The sequence below is a fragment of the Dermacentor silvarum genome, chromosome 7, assembly GCF_013339745.2.
Source record: "Dermacentor silvarum isolate Dsil-2018 chromosome 7, BIME_Dsil_1.4, whole genome shotgun sequence".
NCBI classification, from domain to species: Eukaryota; Metazoa; Arthropoda; class Arachnida; order Ixodida; family Ixodidae; genus Dermacentor; species Dermacentor silvarum.
Window position 1 is genome coordinate 50,349,461 of NC_051160.1, and position 16,550 is coordinate 50,366,010.

Genomic DNA, 16,550 nt, shown 5'->3' on the forward strand with positions numbered 1-16,550 from the left:
CGAAGACTGCATGACTTGTTCAAACGATCGAATTCATGTGAACGAGCGGCATGGATGTGCGAAATGGGGAGCAAATGCATAAGCTAAATGCTCACTGACGGATGCACGCGGTATTAGGTGGAGGACCCAAGCGGGTGACTTGGCGGCGAAACTGTAGCGCAACCCCAAGCATGTGTCTCTTTATGATCATTCACAGGAGAAGCACGGTGCACTGTTTGCTTTGTCCAGGCAGTGATGACGCTGCCGTAGTGGAATTTTACGCAGCGTTGTACTTGGAGGCTGCCTGCACCAGGAAAGAGCAGGACTGATAACGACGAGAAGGGTCGTGAAAGCCTGACACGAGCTTCTGAAGGAACGAGGAGGCAGCGCTTTGCTTTACGGCTTTCGGATATCAAAGCTCATGGGAAACTTGCTTTTCTATCGCTGTTTGAACAGATGCAACCGCCACCCTGTGTTCTGCCAACGAGACGCCAGAATCTTCTTGCACGTGCCACCTGGCACGCTTATGAATCTGGAATGGCGATGCAGCGACCATCATGGCATCATAAGCACGGCCACATAAACATCGGCCCGAGTTAGTCAGCAACTTGGTCCACTGTGTAACACAAATTCTTGTCATGTTAGCAACAACATGCATTGCACGCACACATGCATGTCACATCTTCGTTTAATTTTTGTCATGCATGTCATGGCTTGAGATGCAGACCTGTCATGATATCCATTCGTTGCAATCACACCAATTATGTGACATGCATGTCAGAGTATGTCATTCATATCACGCATGAATCTTATGACACGCGTATCTAGAATCAATCCAGTTAAAGAAAACCTTGTCTTTTCATTTAATTCAATATTGTCATGTCAGCTCATGCATGACATCCATGTCATTACATGTCATATTATGTCATCTATGTCATGACACAATTGTCATTCATGTCACGTCCATTATTTAATAAGTTATGGATCAGAATATCCATGGCATGAATCAAATGGCATGACACGCATTACATGAATAACATGAATGAATGTCATGACGTGATTGTCATGAATTACATAAATTACGTGAGGTGAGGTGTCTTGGTCACATCTGTGACGGGTTATGTATCAGTATATGTGTGACAAGTCATGCTTGTATCATATGAGAACAATATAAATGGCGGCATTCTAATGCATTTCTTCCCCTTATCTTAGAGATATGACGTATTTAAGGTGTCGATCAATTCATGGTGTTCGTGTCGCGACACGTATGTCATTCATTGGAGGACATTTAGGACTTTTCATGTATATCAGTTTATACACGTAAATGAAGTCATTTATATACACATGTACATCGAGTTAAAGAAATGATCCACCATGGTATAATGTCTTTCATACCATTTATGCCATGACATACACGTCATGGCAAATATGTCATGTCATTGATGTCATGACGTGTCATTCATGCTAAATATCTTTACATGTCACGCCCAAATGCCTGTTCTGATATCTACCTCGTGGAAGAAATGATCACGGCGACATTACGACGTAAAAAGCTAGATATCTAAATAGATGCACTGGAAGCGTCCGAATTTTGCAAAGAATAATTCGCAATAAAATTCTGTCTCTCACCTGGATAAAATCACTACTCACTGCAATTTTGCTAATTACTTTGTTGACGTCTTCGCGTGAAACCTCCAGGGTCTCCAAGCTGCCCGGTTATGTTTTTTTCATCTCCTAAATATTTACTGAATGTATTCGAATATCTCAACAACAATATTCTGCGCGCCTTGCTTTGGGTAATCACCAAGTAATGCCACGTAGTTATAAATACACTGGAGCACTCTTTCACTGACTCTTGCACACAGCAGCTTCCGCACCTTAATTCCCATTAAGTACCTCGCGCATTGGGCAAGTTGTTTCTGCATTATAACGGGTAAAATGTGCACACATACAAAAGCGACAAAGAGACGCGCTAGTACACGTCCTCCTTTATCTTGTGTCTTCTTTCACGTGCTGGTTGCCATAATTTAAAACCTAGGATCACTGCGTTGCGCTCATCATGTTTTGCTTCTAATGAAGTTATAGGGCTCTAAATATACGTGTATTTTTTTGTTTTCAGCCTGATTACTTCTGCGGAGCAATTTATTGTAACAAATATTGCATGCTCCAGCTATAACTTTTGGTCCAATTTCTGCGAAAAATCTGAAGCATCAACAAAAAAATGCAGCATGACACTGATGGACGCCGAACTCTATGATAGCCATTGCTCACGTGCACATTTGTGTTTAACATGCTCTGTCTGGAAAACCCTTGTAAGACACCTTGTAACACGTACGACTTACCCGGGAATTCTGTATCAGCAGGTTCGGTTTCATCAGCTGGGGTAAAAAAGAATATTGTCGTTAAAGGTAGTTGGCAGAAGGTTCGTTTAGAGGAATGAATAGAAAATTGCATTCGACAGCATTGACTGGCCCCATTGCGCCAATATTTGGATTCTCACTGTTTGCCCGTGAGATTCGAAATTCGAGTTTGCTAAGTTTTTTTTTTAATCTAGAAAGGGCGAATATCAACTCTTTTTTTATCAGTTATATCCGTGAATCGCACCTAATATAGGATAATGTTATCTTAGTTTTTGAATGAAAGTACCCATGCCACATTTCAGTAAGCTTCTTAGTTTTCATGCATTGACAAATGGCTTCTTTTCATTTAGACATCTTTTTTGTGAGTCCTTAGAGATTTGAGGATCAGTGTACTAAAAGTGATTCATTAAGCACTTGATATGGAGTAATACAACATTTCTAAATAACTTACTAATGCCTGTTCCAAAGGTGCATGGTAGAGGCTGCGGTGCAGGTTCACCTGAAATTTGACAAGTACCTCGTGCATAAACGTAGCTTACCAAATCAAACCTTCCTGAACAGATCACCTGTTATCAGTCAATAGCAGTGCTGACACTCGCCGTACAGTCAGCTTAGTTTCTATCCGTTTTTAATTATGCAAGAACAATGGGACCACTATTACAAAAGAATAGGGCATTAAAAAGCGGCGCATATTCAGTGAAAATGAAGCAAACATGGTGTTTACCAAAGATATACCAGGTGTCGAATGTAACCTGAACTAAACTTTAAGATGTTATCTTAATTGAATGTGAGAAACAGAATTTTGTTTTTGACCGTCCAAATTACTGATAGCATTGGGTAATGTACGGTCAATTGACTTTAGTTACATTTACCTGTACAATATTTTACGCATTATTTTTAGGTCATATACCATACATGAAAAGTCGTACAACAGGCTCGGAAACAAATAACTGACATGTTTTCTGACCGTTATCTGATATGACGTGCTTTTTTCCTGGCCTTGAAGAAAGTCCGCAATATACGAAAAAAGTTCACGCAACTGCTAGCTTCCGTGTCTTGATTTCAGAGCCATCAGTAGTTCATTCGAAGATCACAATCAGCAATTCCATCGTCAAATCCATGTTTGGCAGCCACCTATTTATTAATAATTAGGACGATAACAAATTTCGACTGTTATAACAAAGCTTCTGAGAAGGCCGTGATACATCGTTTTTTATATACTCTTGGCATGCAGGCTTTGTTTGAAAGCGATTTTGAGGGCGTAGTAATGCAGAAGCGCAGTGGCCACTGACGTATATTTATATAGGTCTCGCAGGCTTTTTTTAGACGCCGTCACAAATGACTACGTCAGACCTACCGACCTCAGCACCAATTTATTGGGTATTTGCTAGCATGCGCATTATGCTCTAAAAGGGAGATCTCAAATATTGAAAATAATTGTTATAATCAGCTAAGTGATCCCATTTGAACAAATGACCTGAAGTAGTGAAAACGAATAACAAAAATATATGCTGGTCTCATTCGTCTACGCAGGACCATTCAAATTTTAGAAATTGGTTCAAGGTATATTTACCAACCGGTATATACTACCTCTTATTAGAGCATGCAATAAATGCATTGTTTTCTGCCATTAGAAATCATTTTTTAACGTTGGTAGGAACAAACGCTGGGTTAGAACGCGATTAGACTAAGGTAATAGGGCTACATTAGCATATTTTGTCAATATTCCCACTTGACTGTGAGTGGACGCATATGAAATACATTGATGGTGTCAAATCTGCTCACTGTTATATTTATTTCCTTGTCCTGTAGCAGCTAGTGCAAGCTGAAAAAAACAACATTCGTTGAACAATATTCGGTTTTGGAAAGGACCAGAAACAACACTTTATTTAAGAAAGAACAGATACTAAATGGATCACCTATAGTCATTTGTTGTAGTTTTAAAAAATCTTACTGCATGTACAGTTGCAAAAGTCGTGCTGCCCTCTACAATTTAGTTGTTCATTGTGGGAGCACGTTGGTCTCGGACACGGGCTCGCCGCTAGGAAAGAGAAAATCACAAGAAAGGTTTATTTTTTCAACATGTATTTACAGAATATTACATATGTTGTTTGTTACACATTACACAAATGAGCATAACACATTTTAAAGAATGTATTTGCTCAAAAGAAGTTCACAGGCCCACATGTACTCACATTTCTGCTCTCGCAATAAGAATACCAGTTTGACCATCCCCATCATTCATTCTCGAATGTGTTATCCCAATGGCCCAGCAACTTACGATTGGCCATCCACATCATTCATTCTCGAATGGTTTATTCCAGTGGCCAAGCCACTTACGATGGTCCACGTAGCAGGAAATACAAAACCAGAAAATCATGTCTAAACAATAAGAAGCCCTTACATGATAGATTTCATCTGTAAAAATAATATATCTAGACCTTGTCTAATCTAGCATATACAAAAATCTTTATTCTCAGCCTACCTATGCCACCCCTACATTTCTATTCACTCCTAGATGAAGGCCTCTACCAGCGATTTCCACATATCCATGTCTTCATCTAGCTGATTCCAAGTGGTGGCTGCAAATTTCCTAATTTCGTCACCACACCTAATGTTATGTCGTCATCGAGTGCGCTTCCCTTCCCTTGGCAATCCTTCTGTAATACGAATGGTCCTCCAATTATGTGCCCTATGCCTTACATGGCCTGCCGATCTCCATTTTTAGTGCGCAGTCCCACCTCGGCGTAACCAAGCCAACAAGCACAGCAAAATATGAAACAGCGAACATGAAGCGGGAGATGAATGGCGGTGAGAGCGAAGAGAGCGCAAAGAGGGAAGTGGAGTAGGAGGATGTAGCGGAAGCATTAGGAGGAAAGAGGAGGAGGAGATTATGGGAATAGGGTGTGGAGGAAAGCGGAGTGCCACGCAAGACGTTTTCTGCGGTGACGATCGCAACGACATTGCGCCAGAGTTGCGCGCGTCATCTTTTCACAGATGACGCCATAGATAAGGCATGCTGCGAGGGCCTCAAAACAAATCGGTGCATGAGCGGTGCATGTCTACGGCGGCTGCTGTGAATCTTGCCCACGTGTCACCCACGCGCTGCCTCTCGCGATCTCCCGATTTCCCGCACGACAAAGATTCCGCGCAAACCAATATATCGCGAAATGTATACACTTATTGAGCTGCGCTCAAAGTATCGTAATCGTTGGTGCACTTTTTTCCTCGTAATATCAACTAAAATATAGTCTACCCCCGTTTGCTCTCAGAATCACACAACTTTCTTCTTGCCTCTTAACGCTACGCCGAACACATTTCGTTCCATTGCTCTATTCGTGATCCTTAACTTGCTCTCGAGCTTCTTTGGTACCCTCCATGCTTCTACCGCATAAGTTAGTAGCGGTAGAATAGGGCACTTTCTTTTCCTCAGCCTGCAACATATAATAAATTGACATGATGCTTCTGTACAGTATTATTTGGAAGTTCCTTTAGAAAGCAATGAACTAAAATATCACATTTGTAAACGCTTACGCAATAACAGGACTGCAACACCTCGCGGAAATTTAATTCCACAGTGCCTACAGTGTTCTAGGAGTATAAATAAATATGTGATATTGTTTCGAAGGCAGCTACGCTTTGTTATACAGATTGTTTACAATGCGAAACATGCGTGTGATAAGTGTCCAAAGCCAAGAAAATTGCTGCCACGTTTCTGGTAGCAGACATAGGATTATTCAGCCGATTTTGCTTACTGATGTATCGTTGGAAAATTCATTCCGAATGGTGCCGCCCCATCTACCCAAGTCTGAGTAGCGACACCACTACGCCTCAGTAACTGTTCCTTCCGTACAATTTCTTGCATATACCTATGCTCGAGAAGTCACTGCACCACACAGAAAGAGAAACCAGCCCCTAACCTTCATAATCTGACAAGTACCAGTTAACATGTTTTCGGCCATTAAGAGTGCGGTAATTGTGCTACGCCATCGCAATTTAGGTAGCTTAGGCATAATAATGACGCACGTTCACAATTGCACTGAAAGTGGTAAGAGTTCTGCGGTTTCATCTAACAATAGACCTGAATTCTGTCGATGTGATAGACATCCTCTTCTGAAAGCTTCCCTCACATAATTTTTTGTGTGGCTTTAGGAAGCGTCGTTTACTAAAGCCGTAGCTCATGTGGCAAATTAGATGAAAGAAAATACATTTCAGTGACCGTTAGGAAAATGCTTCTAATAGATTATTTTATGAACATACCACCACCCCAAAAAGGCATTTCAGACAGTCGCGCTGGAGTGTTTTGAAACATGTCTTGAAGGCAGTAGAAAACTAGGTCAGTGAAATGCACAAAGAAGAAGCCCTCGCAAAATATATTCGAGTAGTAGCTTTGGATAGCGCGAAGTGTGTGTACTTTCATAACGCAATGGAATACTTGAGCAAAGGAAGTACAATCACGATAATCTAAGCTCAAAATAAACATTGCACAAAGACTTGCGACAACAAAGCACACTGCCCGAAGAAGTGTTGTCTCCACATTTTCAAACTATGAAATAAATTTTCTAACTAGCCGCCAAATAAAAAATGAAGCTGAATTATTCTGATACCCGAAAATTCTTTTTAAAAATGCCTCTAACTAAATGTGAGTTACAGCATACACATAAACATAGGGTCGAGGTTGTGGTTTCATACAGGATTTTACTTATTTACTCATTCTGCGTAGTATTTGTATGTGCGTGTAAAATGCTATATACCTTTCTAGGTGTTTATGTAATAGTATCAGATAAAATATACTTGCATGTTGTAGAAAGGATAAACGCAACAACTGCAATATTGCTGAACACAACCAGGCTAGTTTTCATAGTCACCTGCGGATTATCACGATAGAGTTATTAAATGTATTAGGGAGGGAACTTTCAAGGCTATTTTGGAAATTGAGGGATATCAGGAAAAGCATATTTTGAAGGCAACGTCTGAAGCAACCGATTCAATAAGTTGGTGAACACAATTTCTCAAGCGCAAACTAAGGTGTGCTTCTGAACAAGAAGGAAACAATAACTGGCGTTGTGATTGGCTGACACAGAAGAGTAATAATTGGCGTATTCCTTCGAGACCCAAAACAGTAAAAGTTATTACTCTTGCAATACATTTATCGCCACCGGTGATTCTCCTTTGTCCCTTCTGTATTTTTCTCGTTATCGCCTTCCAAGGTAATTAGGTTTAAGTGACTGCAGAACGCTATACCCGACTGCAATTTCGGCTCCCTGCAGCAGCATGCTAATGGGAACGGAAATAAAAATAAACATATAAACGTTACGGTACCTTCATTTGGGGGCCGTTAGAAAGGCAGAGGGGCTAGAGAAGTCGGGAGGCTCTCATATGGCATCTCAGATATAATGTGAATTCCTTACTGATGAAATCAAATCAGCCATGTACCCGCCTAACTAAATAAGCCCTACAAAAGAAATCTCGAGTTGCTGATTACTGACGCAACCCACTGTATAAAATATTGTGGCTATTTTTTTGGCTGGAAGATATGATTATCCAGAACATATAAGAGAAAAAACTAACATTTCCATAATATTTCAACAAATTCAACTTTCTGGGAGTTCAATTACATGCTAGCGCATGAGGGAACAAAACTATTTTACAATAGAAATACACGGTATTTTGTTTTGCTGTCAATTAAAATTTCCGTATTCATTAGAAACAGACCACTTTTCTGCATCTGTCGGGCTGTTCTTGAAATGCTTAATATGCTCCTTTACGGAATAACTTGAACAAGAAAATTCTCGAAACATCAATGTGTATATGTCTACCCCCTCGATTAATGCGTACCGCGGCAAAATTATGTTCATTGAGTATACGAGCGTTCAAGATACTTTTCTGGGGTACTCCGCAAATAAAATGTGTCGAGCCAAAGTGGAAGTTCTTAATCGGCGCTGTCTTATTCTGTGTAATTTATTCCGTTTTATCTGCGGCATGGTCACTCTAAAAACACAAGATAGGTCACAGGTTTTCAGAAATTCGGTAATGGTGGTTTTGAGGCCACGTAATGTATTAAAGATCTTGAATATATATATATATATATATATATATATATATATATATATATATATATATATATATATATATATATGTGCCAGATTTTCTGCGTGCAATATTTTCAACAGTGGCGGCAAGTATGCACATATATGTAAGTAGGCGACTGCATATGAGTAATCGCATTGGTGGCTAAACCGTAAAACTAGCCACTTTTGACAAAGTGGGCAGCCAGCAGCATTGGCCAGTGCTCTACTCAGGCATCCTATTTTTCTTTCCTTAATATTCAGTCACTTTATCAGACATGCGCTGCACACAACGCGTTGTTACACCAATGAAAATTACCGGTACCGTCTCCATCCATGTGGAACGCAATAGACCGGCGCTAGCTTTAGGCGCTATTCTGTATAGGACTGCAGCCGGAGCATAGCGTTTCTGAACTAGATATTGGTAACCTGCATAAGTATTACCATTCCTAAATAGGGTTACAGATAATTTCAGGATAAATATTTTATTTACTATGTGTACATGTAAATTGCATTGGTCGAATGCTCAGCTATTCAAGTGTACAATGTTTATTTTTTTATTTTTTTGAGGCAGTCATTATTTGTTGCACGAAGTGAACACAACACTTGGGGACGAAATTATAGCATTCACAAACTGAATTGTGCATCCAGCTCTAGGAACCAAGATTGAAAGTAAGCGAGTGGGAGGCTATTTATTGGTCTGTGTGGGAAAACATACGGAATCTAATATTCAACGCAATTGTTAAATGAGCTTCGACAACATCATCAGTAACAACTGAAAAATAATTTCTTGGAGTGCAAACAACCCCATAATGCCCAGTTGCATAACCCAAGGCTCTTTTGTTAGCGATCTGGTGCCGGCTGCAAAACGCAGCAGCCACTGTAAGTTAAAGGACACAGAAAGGCGAAAGCAATAAATGCACGTACATAAGTTGGACCGCTAATTTATAGGTGTGTGTCACTGCTGTCTATGTCTTTTGCGTTGCTTTCTTGCGGAACGTAGCACTAACGTGTTCAAATATTACTAATTATCAATCGAAGCTTATTTTCTAGCACTTACCATCTCAGGTAGGCGATGCTGCGCACAAGATAAGCTATAAAATTCAATGCAATTTCTCTTTAGATGTCTGCCCTATGTTTTAATGCTTTAACATTTGTTATTGTGTTAGCTAAACATATTCGTACAGCAGGGCAGTGTAGCTTGCTTTTGCTTGTACATAGCTGCTCGATCTTACAATTCATTGTTCGTTCTCTGCTGCCACAGCCTAAGAAAGCGCAAGTTTCAAACGCTAAAAATAGTTTTTTTCATTGTGCAATTGCTTAGCCACACTTTCTAGATTTTCTAATTTCTACATATTATACTGTTCCCTGAGGCACCGAGTCTCAGAGGTAGAACGGCCAGCAGCTTGGCGTTCAGATCGAAGATAACTTGCTCTTGAATACGTGAACCAGCCGCGAGAAAGCATTCCCTGCAAATGCTACACTTTGTGCTCATAGCCTGATGCAGTGGACGGCGGAAGACGCATAAGACAATTAGCAGCCAACGTGACGGTGTTACAGTGTTAACGAGGCTTTGCAAATATTCGACCCACAAATTAGTGGTTTATATCAAAGCACTATATAATATATTTGTTTTATCCGCTTTAGATATACAGGGTGTCCCTGCTATCACGCAGCACGATTTAAAAAAAGAGGAACGGCGTTACGCGAAGCAAACCTAGTGTGTATTGTTTCCAGTACAGTGGAGTTGCCGCCAGTAATTTTTTTCATTACTGAAATTTAATTAGGTAATTGTAATTAATTATCGAACTCGAGAAGTAGTGTCCTAATTATCAAAGTGTCAATGACAAAGTTGTAGAGCCACATGAAACACTACTGATACAGCTCTCTGTTGCTCAATACGTGCTACATAAAAGTGTTTTTCTGAGCGTGAAAGAAGCCAGAAAATGCACGCAAAGTGCCTCGGGTGGCCAGTCGCGCGGCAATTCTGCGTGTATTCGCGGGCTTCTTTCACAGTCGGAAAAACGCATTTATGTTTCAGAAGACATTCGAGCATATCAATGTCATTCGTCCGCGGCGTTGTCGATACGTGGCGCTCTTTTCCTGCTGATAAAGAACGCCAGCGAAATACAAAAAAAGGCAACGCCCTACACCACTGGCCCACTGGAGTAGTGCTGCTCTGAAACATTAAAAAAAGGAACTAAACGCGATCCATGACTGAACTGGTGGTAGAACTCCTGTGAGAGAGCGTTTATATTGGTGTGACAGCGAAAGGCCGACTGAGCGTTAAGCAGGCTGCCAAAGCCAAGCTGTCTAACATTTCAGTGCAAGCAGTGAACTTACGCTTCATTCTAGGCCTAATATGAACATGAGAGTGAAAACTAGATCCGATAAACTTGACATTTGATAGCTAGGACCGAAATGGGTAAGTACCCGGGCGGAATTAGTTCGTTCACCGCATGTTTGCGAGCTAGAGCTGCACTACTGCGGTAAGCAAGCTGCATGCCGGATTGGCGTTTTTTGGATGTTGACTGCTACTTCAGTGTTCGACATTCCATTTTTATATGCTGCACCGTTTCTCATGGCCGCCTTTCCGGAAGCGTTTGGTGTACGAGTCGATTACCGCCATCGTGTCTCCCGCGCCAGCACCGTACGCTGGCGAGGCGTATAAAAACTTTCATGTGACGAGAAATGATGTGTGGTAGCGTTCCGCACAGGCGACGCAGTTCTTTTACGGATCCCCATGTGAACCGTTGCCTCTGCTAGAAGTTTCTATGTCACCACACCATCTCGTAGACCGTAACCGAACAAATGACTGCTGTGAATTACCGCATTGGCCCAGCTCATTCTCTTAACTTAAAGCACGCTGTGGTCTTTTGCACGCTGAAAACAGAGTAATGCAAGTGAGAGCCCTCCGCAAACAAATAAAATCGATGCTTTTGAATGTTTTTAGGATTGTGTGGATTTATCCATGCTAATAAATGTAGCTTCAAAGCAGGTATAAGGTGCAATTAGGAGTAAATAATGAGGAGCAATGGAAAGAATACGGGATGCTTTTCGAAACCCCCGCTCACAGCATACGTTTCGTTTCGATCTTCTCAAAATGTTTGCCTTTAGAAATTTTCATTATACCTGTGTTACCATAAATAATACATGAGATTGCATATTCAATAGAATAAAAATAAACACAGTGGCACACATAGCAATCAGTCATATCGTGGCGAGTGTAACCACTGGAAAGGCTGACCAGTGACGTACCATGAAGGATCATGCGGGCGCAGCTGCTACGACCGCAGTGCAGGAAACAGAGGAGCGTGCTGAGAGCAAAACAATCAGAAACGCCAGAAAAGAATCGGCCGTGCTTTTGTTCGCATGTCACCTACGATAAATCATCGTATGCCACGAAGAATTCAGAAAAGAAATTAACTTGTAGAGAAGGGCTATTGCATGTCCCCGCAGCCGACGCATTCTCCAGCGTCATGGCGAACTCACTTTACAAGGGATCCGCAACTGCTCGCACAACGATGTTTACTTTTGCTCTGTCAAGTGCTCATACGCTGAGAACAAAAGCTCGCGGCGATGTACACGGCGTGGTGCGCTTCAAATCTACCCTTGCAGAAGCGCCTCTAGCGGTGGTCGGTGCGTCGCAGAAAGAAGAGCGCCTTTATAGCTGTGCGACTATTTCTGACGTAGGAGGGCCTACTGCGTGAGCGTTAACTTGCGATGTGGCTTTTTGAACGGTGTTTGGGCTTTATTGCGGCTACTTCACGGGTCTTGGTATCCGATTTTGAGTGTTGTTTTAGCTAACGTGTTAAATGGACACTGAAGGAGCATTTGTGGGCCTGTGTAACATGCATTGGCTGGTAACCTCGGTTGGAAGACAATTCTGCTTAATCAGCGGATATCATTAGCTCGAAAGAGTTATTTTTCGCACGAAGAATTTGTCCATGTCTGGGCTTGGGCGACAACTCTCATATCAAAAGACACCTGTAAAGACGTACATCGAAGGAAGCACAGAGGCGATAACCACATGACAAGATGGCATGACGAGCGCTGGCGCAGAACTCGCCGTTCTGTGCAAAACGTGTAAATGAAAAAAAGGGAAAAATAGCATGCAATACAATAAGGAGAAAAGCATAAAACAGTAACGAGAAGTAATAGTACTTGGAAATCTGCCACTTTTGCATCATACCTTTGCCCCTGCTGGCATGCACCAGTTTGCACGAAAGGAGGAATCTCGAAGAAGTGGTAAAGAGGGGAACAGAAAGATTACGAATATCAGCCATACATAGGTACATAGGTATTTGACAATTGCGCCCCGCAGGGCACCGTGTACATGCTCCAGTGAAAGCATATAAAGATAACTAGGAAGAAGCAGAGGGGGACACTGCTAAACTATATATAGCAGAAGTTTACTGTATAGTGGTAAGAACACCACATATGACCATAATTTGAAAACCGTGCACAGAATTGCTTATACGTAAACTGAAATATCATTCTCTCCTTGCACACTCGGTTCCTGCGCATCACGTGCATTGGAATTTCCAGCAATATCTATATAAGATGAGCTAATAACTGGACACAAAAACGGCAGTATCGCTCTCACAAAAGCGGCTTACACTCAAGAAGGACGAGCTTTCCTCTCCGCGGAGGGATGGCGATGTGGCTGGAGCGCACGGCATGCATGTCTAATACAGTCGCCATCCGTGGGAAATGGAGCCACCCTGGAAATTCAAGTGGACACCAGCACGAGCATGTTTACTATGGTTTCAGGAACTGCACTTGGACAGTTTTTCACGACTACGACCACGTTGGTGCGTTGGTGGCGTGGCAGTCTCGACGTCATAATTCACAGGCGATGTCTGTACCCCTGCACGGTAGGAGCTTTATTATCTGGCACATATTTGAACAAAAGGCCGGTCCGAACAGGTGGAACCCAAAGCCAGACAAGAGATTCGGAGAAAAGTGACAAGGTATGCGGTCATTGCCACGTCGGTATTCCCTTGCCATTAGTCGGCGGTCGTCAATTAGGGGCCGGGGTTGCAACGTTCCTTGGCATGGCAGGCAGCTGGTGTAAAGGGCGTACATTAGAGTGCTTCGGGTTGCACAAGGAAATGCGGTTGACAGTGGTCGAAGGTGCGCGGCCACACAAAAAGAAGAGCGAAAAGCCTATAGTCGTATGCGATGATTTGTTTCAGCTGTATACGTCCTGAAAGGCCAGAACGAGTTGTTAGTTGACGCGGTCGGACGCGACGTATTTGGATAGCATGGTCGCCAAGAGTGTGGTTAAATCCTTCCGTCTAACCATTAGTCTCAGGAAGGTAGGAAGGGGGGGGGGTGATTAACGACGTGACATTAAGTGAGGAGCGCGTTTATAGCTTCAGAAAGAAACACACCATCTCGGTCCCTCAAAAAGTTGCACAGGCACGCCATGGCGGAAATAAATTGTAGCTAGATGATGAATGCAACACTACGAGCCTGTTGTTGCTTGCATGGCGGCTGTTTTCACGCACGGTCTTGGGTGGTCGATGGCGACGATAACCAAAGGACTCAGCGAGCTGTGTATCAAATGTGCTCGTACCAGTCAATGACAAAGCATTGAAGGGCCTACCAGGGCATGGAATTCACTTTAATGTTTCGGAGAAATGATGTGCAGGAAGCTGGCGGCTTTGACACTATTGAATATTTCCTTTTCTTCAAAGAGGTAGCGAAGAAGAAGTCAACTGCCAGCAAGCGAGAGCGCCGACGCCCGGTGATGAAGACGAAGTAAAAGATGAGGCACGTCCGCCTTGGACTGCATTCGAAATAATTACTAAACTCTGAGGCTTAAGTACCAAGCTTAAGATTTTATTATGAGAGGATCTTTGACGTGGCCCTAATGCAGGAGATGCGTGGTTTTTGCATTTCGCCCCCATGCAAATGTGGTCACCGGATTCTGGATTTGATCCCGTGACATCGTGCCTAGCAGCGCAACACCATAGCCGCTAAGCCACCACCATGGTCGACACAAATACTGTAATTCCTGTAAACAGAGTTGTCTTTGATCCTAGGTGGTGGCCATGATAGAATATCTTGAACTTAAAAACGCACATGCTACGCTGATAAAGCGTCAGGAAGCCAGGTGTATATGCTTCCAAAACAACCGTGTATGCGCATTGTTGGTAAGAATGGAAGGCACAGATCTCAGGTATACAATGTGATCAAGTTGTGGCCGTTGGAGAAGTTGTTGAGGCAGGAACTGAGGTCAAAACGATCAGTTCGAAAGTAACTGAAGGGGAGCGCAAGTTGAGTCATTCTTGTGCTGCTCCGAAAGCCATGTCGCAAACAGATGAGAACGAAGCACTACATCTAAGGTGGATAATGAGGTAGCGCTGTCCACCATAGACATACTTCAGTTTTCATCAGGTAGGCGCTGTGAGATCGCGGGGTAGAATCCCGGCCGCGGCGAGTGCATTTTGATGGAGGAGAAGTGCAAAAAACGCCCGTGTGCTTGCGTTCTAGTGCACGTGGTTGGTCAAAAGGTGGTCAAAATAATCCGGAGCCCCTGCACTACGGCGCTACTCATAATAAGAACTGGTTTTGCAAGCAAAAACTTCGACATAAGCAGATAACGCTGTCAGTTGGCACAGATGAATGGGAAAGCACGTCAGCATTGTTGTGGCGGGAGTGAGTCCGCTAGCGAACTCGCGTGATGAAGTATTTTAGACACAGAGCCCAGAGAGTTAGCGGGCCAGAAAGATCAGTTAGCGTCGACAGACAGCAACGTGCGTGATGTTGAGCCCTACATCAAGGATGTGGCCGTAAAGGTTGGGTCTAAATTTACCAAGCGCCCCCAGATTATGGCCAAAAATTCCTACTCTTTGAAGTAATCATTCATTTCGGCCTTGATGAATTTGAGGCTTGCGTATGCAATTACGTACTCGTCAATGACAGATGTGCGCTGAGTGAGCACAGTGAAATTTTCGACACGGCGGGCGTCGGCGTGTACCTCGGTAGGGGAATTAGTGCCAAAATTAATTGTGTAGTGTTGGCAGTCAATGGAGGAGACGACGCAAATTGTTTAATGCGTCATCGCAAGATGGCAGCCAAATGAAATCGCTCGAGTCGCTCCTTAGAATCTCAGTCAAGGAAATAATGGTGGACGCAAAATTCCGAACGAAGCGGCGATAATATTACCGGTTTGGCATAAATGCCGCCGCCAGCATGCACATAAAATAAAAACAAACACACGCACGAAGAAGTGACCCGTACTACCAAGTGAATTATTTCAACCGCAACGCTAGAGTAAATATACAGAAAAGCAAATGCGCAAAAACCATCATTCGCACCTACTGGAAGAGTCAACTTTCAAAGGAACTAAACTCCGAGTTATATAACAGTATTGATGCGTTACTACACTCCTAATCTGGTTCCACATAGGTTTCAGCTAGTAGGCGGAACTTTTTGCAAAAAAGTTCCGCTTACTTAAGTGTAACTTGCGCCCCAGATAAAATCGAAATATGCGGCGCAGTGTTTCGGTTATTTTACTTTGTTGTATACGCAGCAGCGTCCATTTATTTACTGCCCTAGATCATAGTTCCTATATTCTACTATATAGTTATATACGTAGCACTGTTCCATATACTATTTGGAACAACGTTCCGTATACGTTTTCTGTAATTTTACCTGTAATTGTGTTCCATAAACATATTGAGCAGCATTACAGTAAAGCGATGACTGTTATCTAATCAATGTTCTTATCGTGTTATACTGAAAAATAATCTTGAGAATGTCGGTTCAGGTATACAACGAGTGTATAAGAACAGTCAATGCTTACTTCTCTAATATAAATGTCATGTCAATTTAGCTATACCAGACATAAGGGTGACGCTAACCGTTTTATGCATAAGCAGGTTCCACGAGATGATCCATCATTAAGTCACTCATATATTCATTGTGCTTAAAAATGGCAACATAAATTTTATGTGCATCTGGAAACAGCCATGGTATCAGTGAGTGCTCAATAGCATCAACAAAATCATTAGTAAAATATTGAGAATGGCCGCAGTAAACGTGTGCATTCCGGTGTCGTGCTTAGGATTTGGTGTAGATCGATGATTACATGATACAATATTAAAACACTTCTCAATGCTACACCACCTAT

General features: G+C 42.3%; 1 protein-coding gene across 4 annotated transcripts in view; it reads right to left on the reverse strand.

Annotated features, from left to right (window-relative positions):
• LOC119459510 (uncharacterized) overlaps positions 1–16,550 on the reverse strand; it is a 47,543-nt gene that overhangs the window by 10,388 nt on the left and 20,605 nt on the right. For 2 of the 4 annotated variants that reach the window (XM_049670619.1, XM_049670622.1), the window contains exons 4-5: positions 2,791–2,838; positions 2,322–2,357 (exon numbers count right to left, since the gene is read on the reverse strand). The exons of 1 other annotated variant lie outside the window; for it this stretch is intronic. In XM_049670619.1, coding sequence (XP_049526576.1) covers positions 2,322–2,357; positions 2,791–2,838 — 84 coding nt within the window. The remainder of the gene's footprint in view (positions 1–2,321; positions 2,358–2,790; positions 2,839–16,550) is intronic. One more of the 4 variants, XM_049670621.1, reaches the window with a different exon arrangement.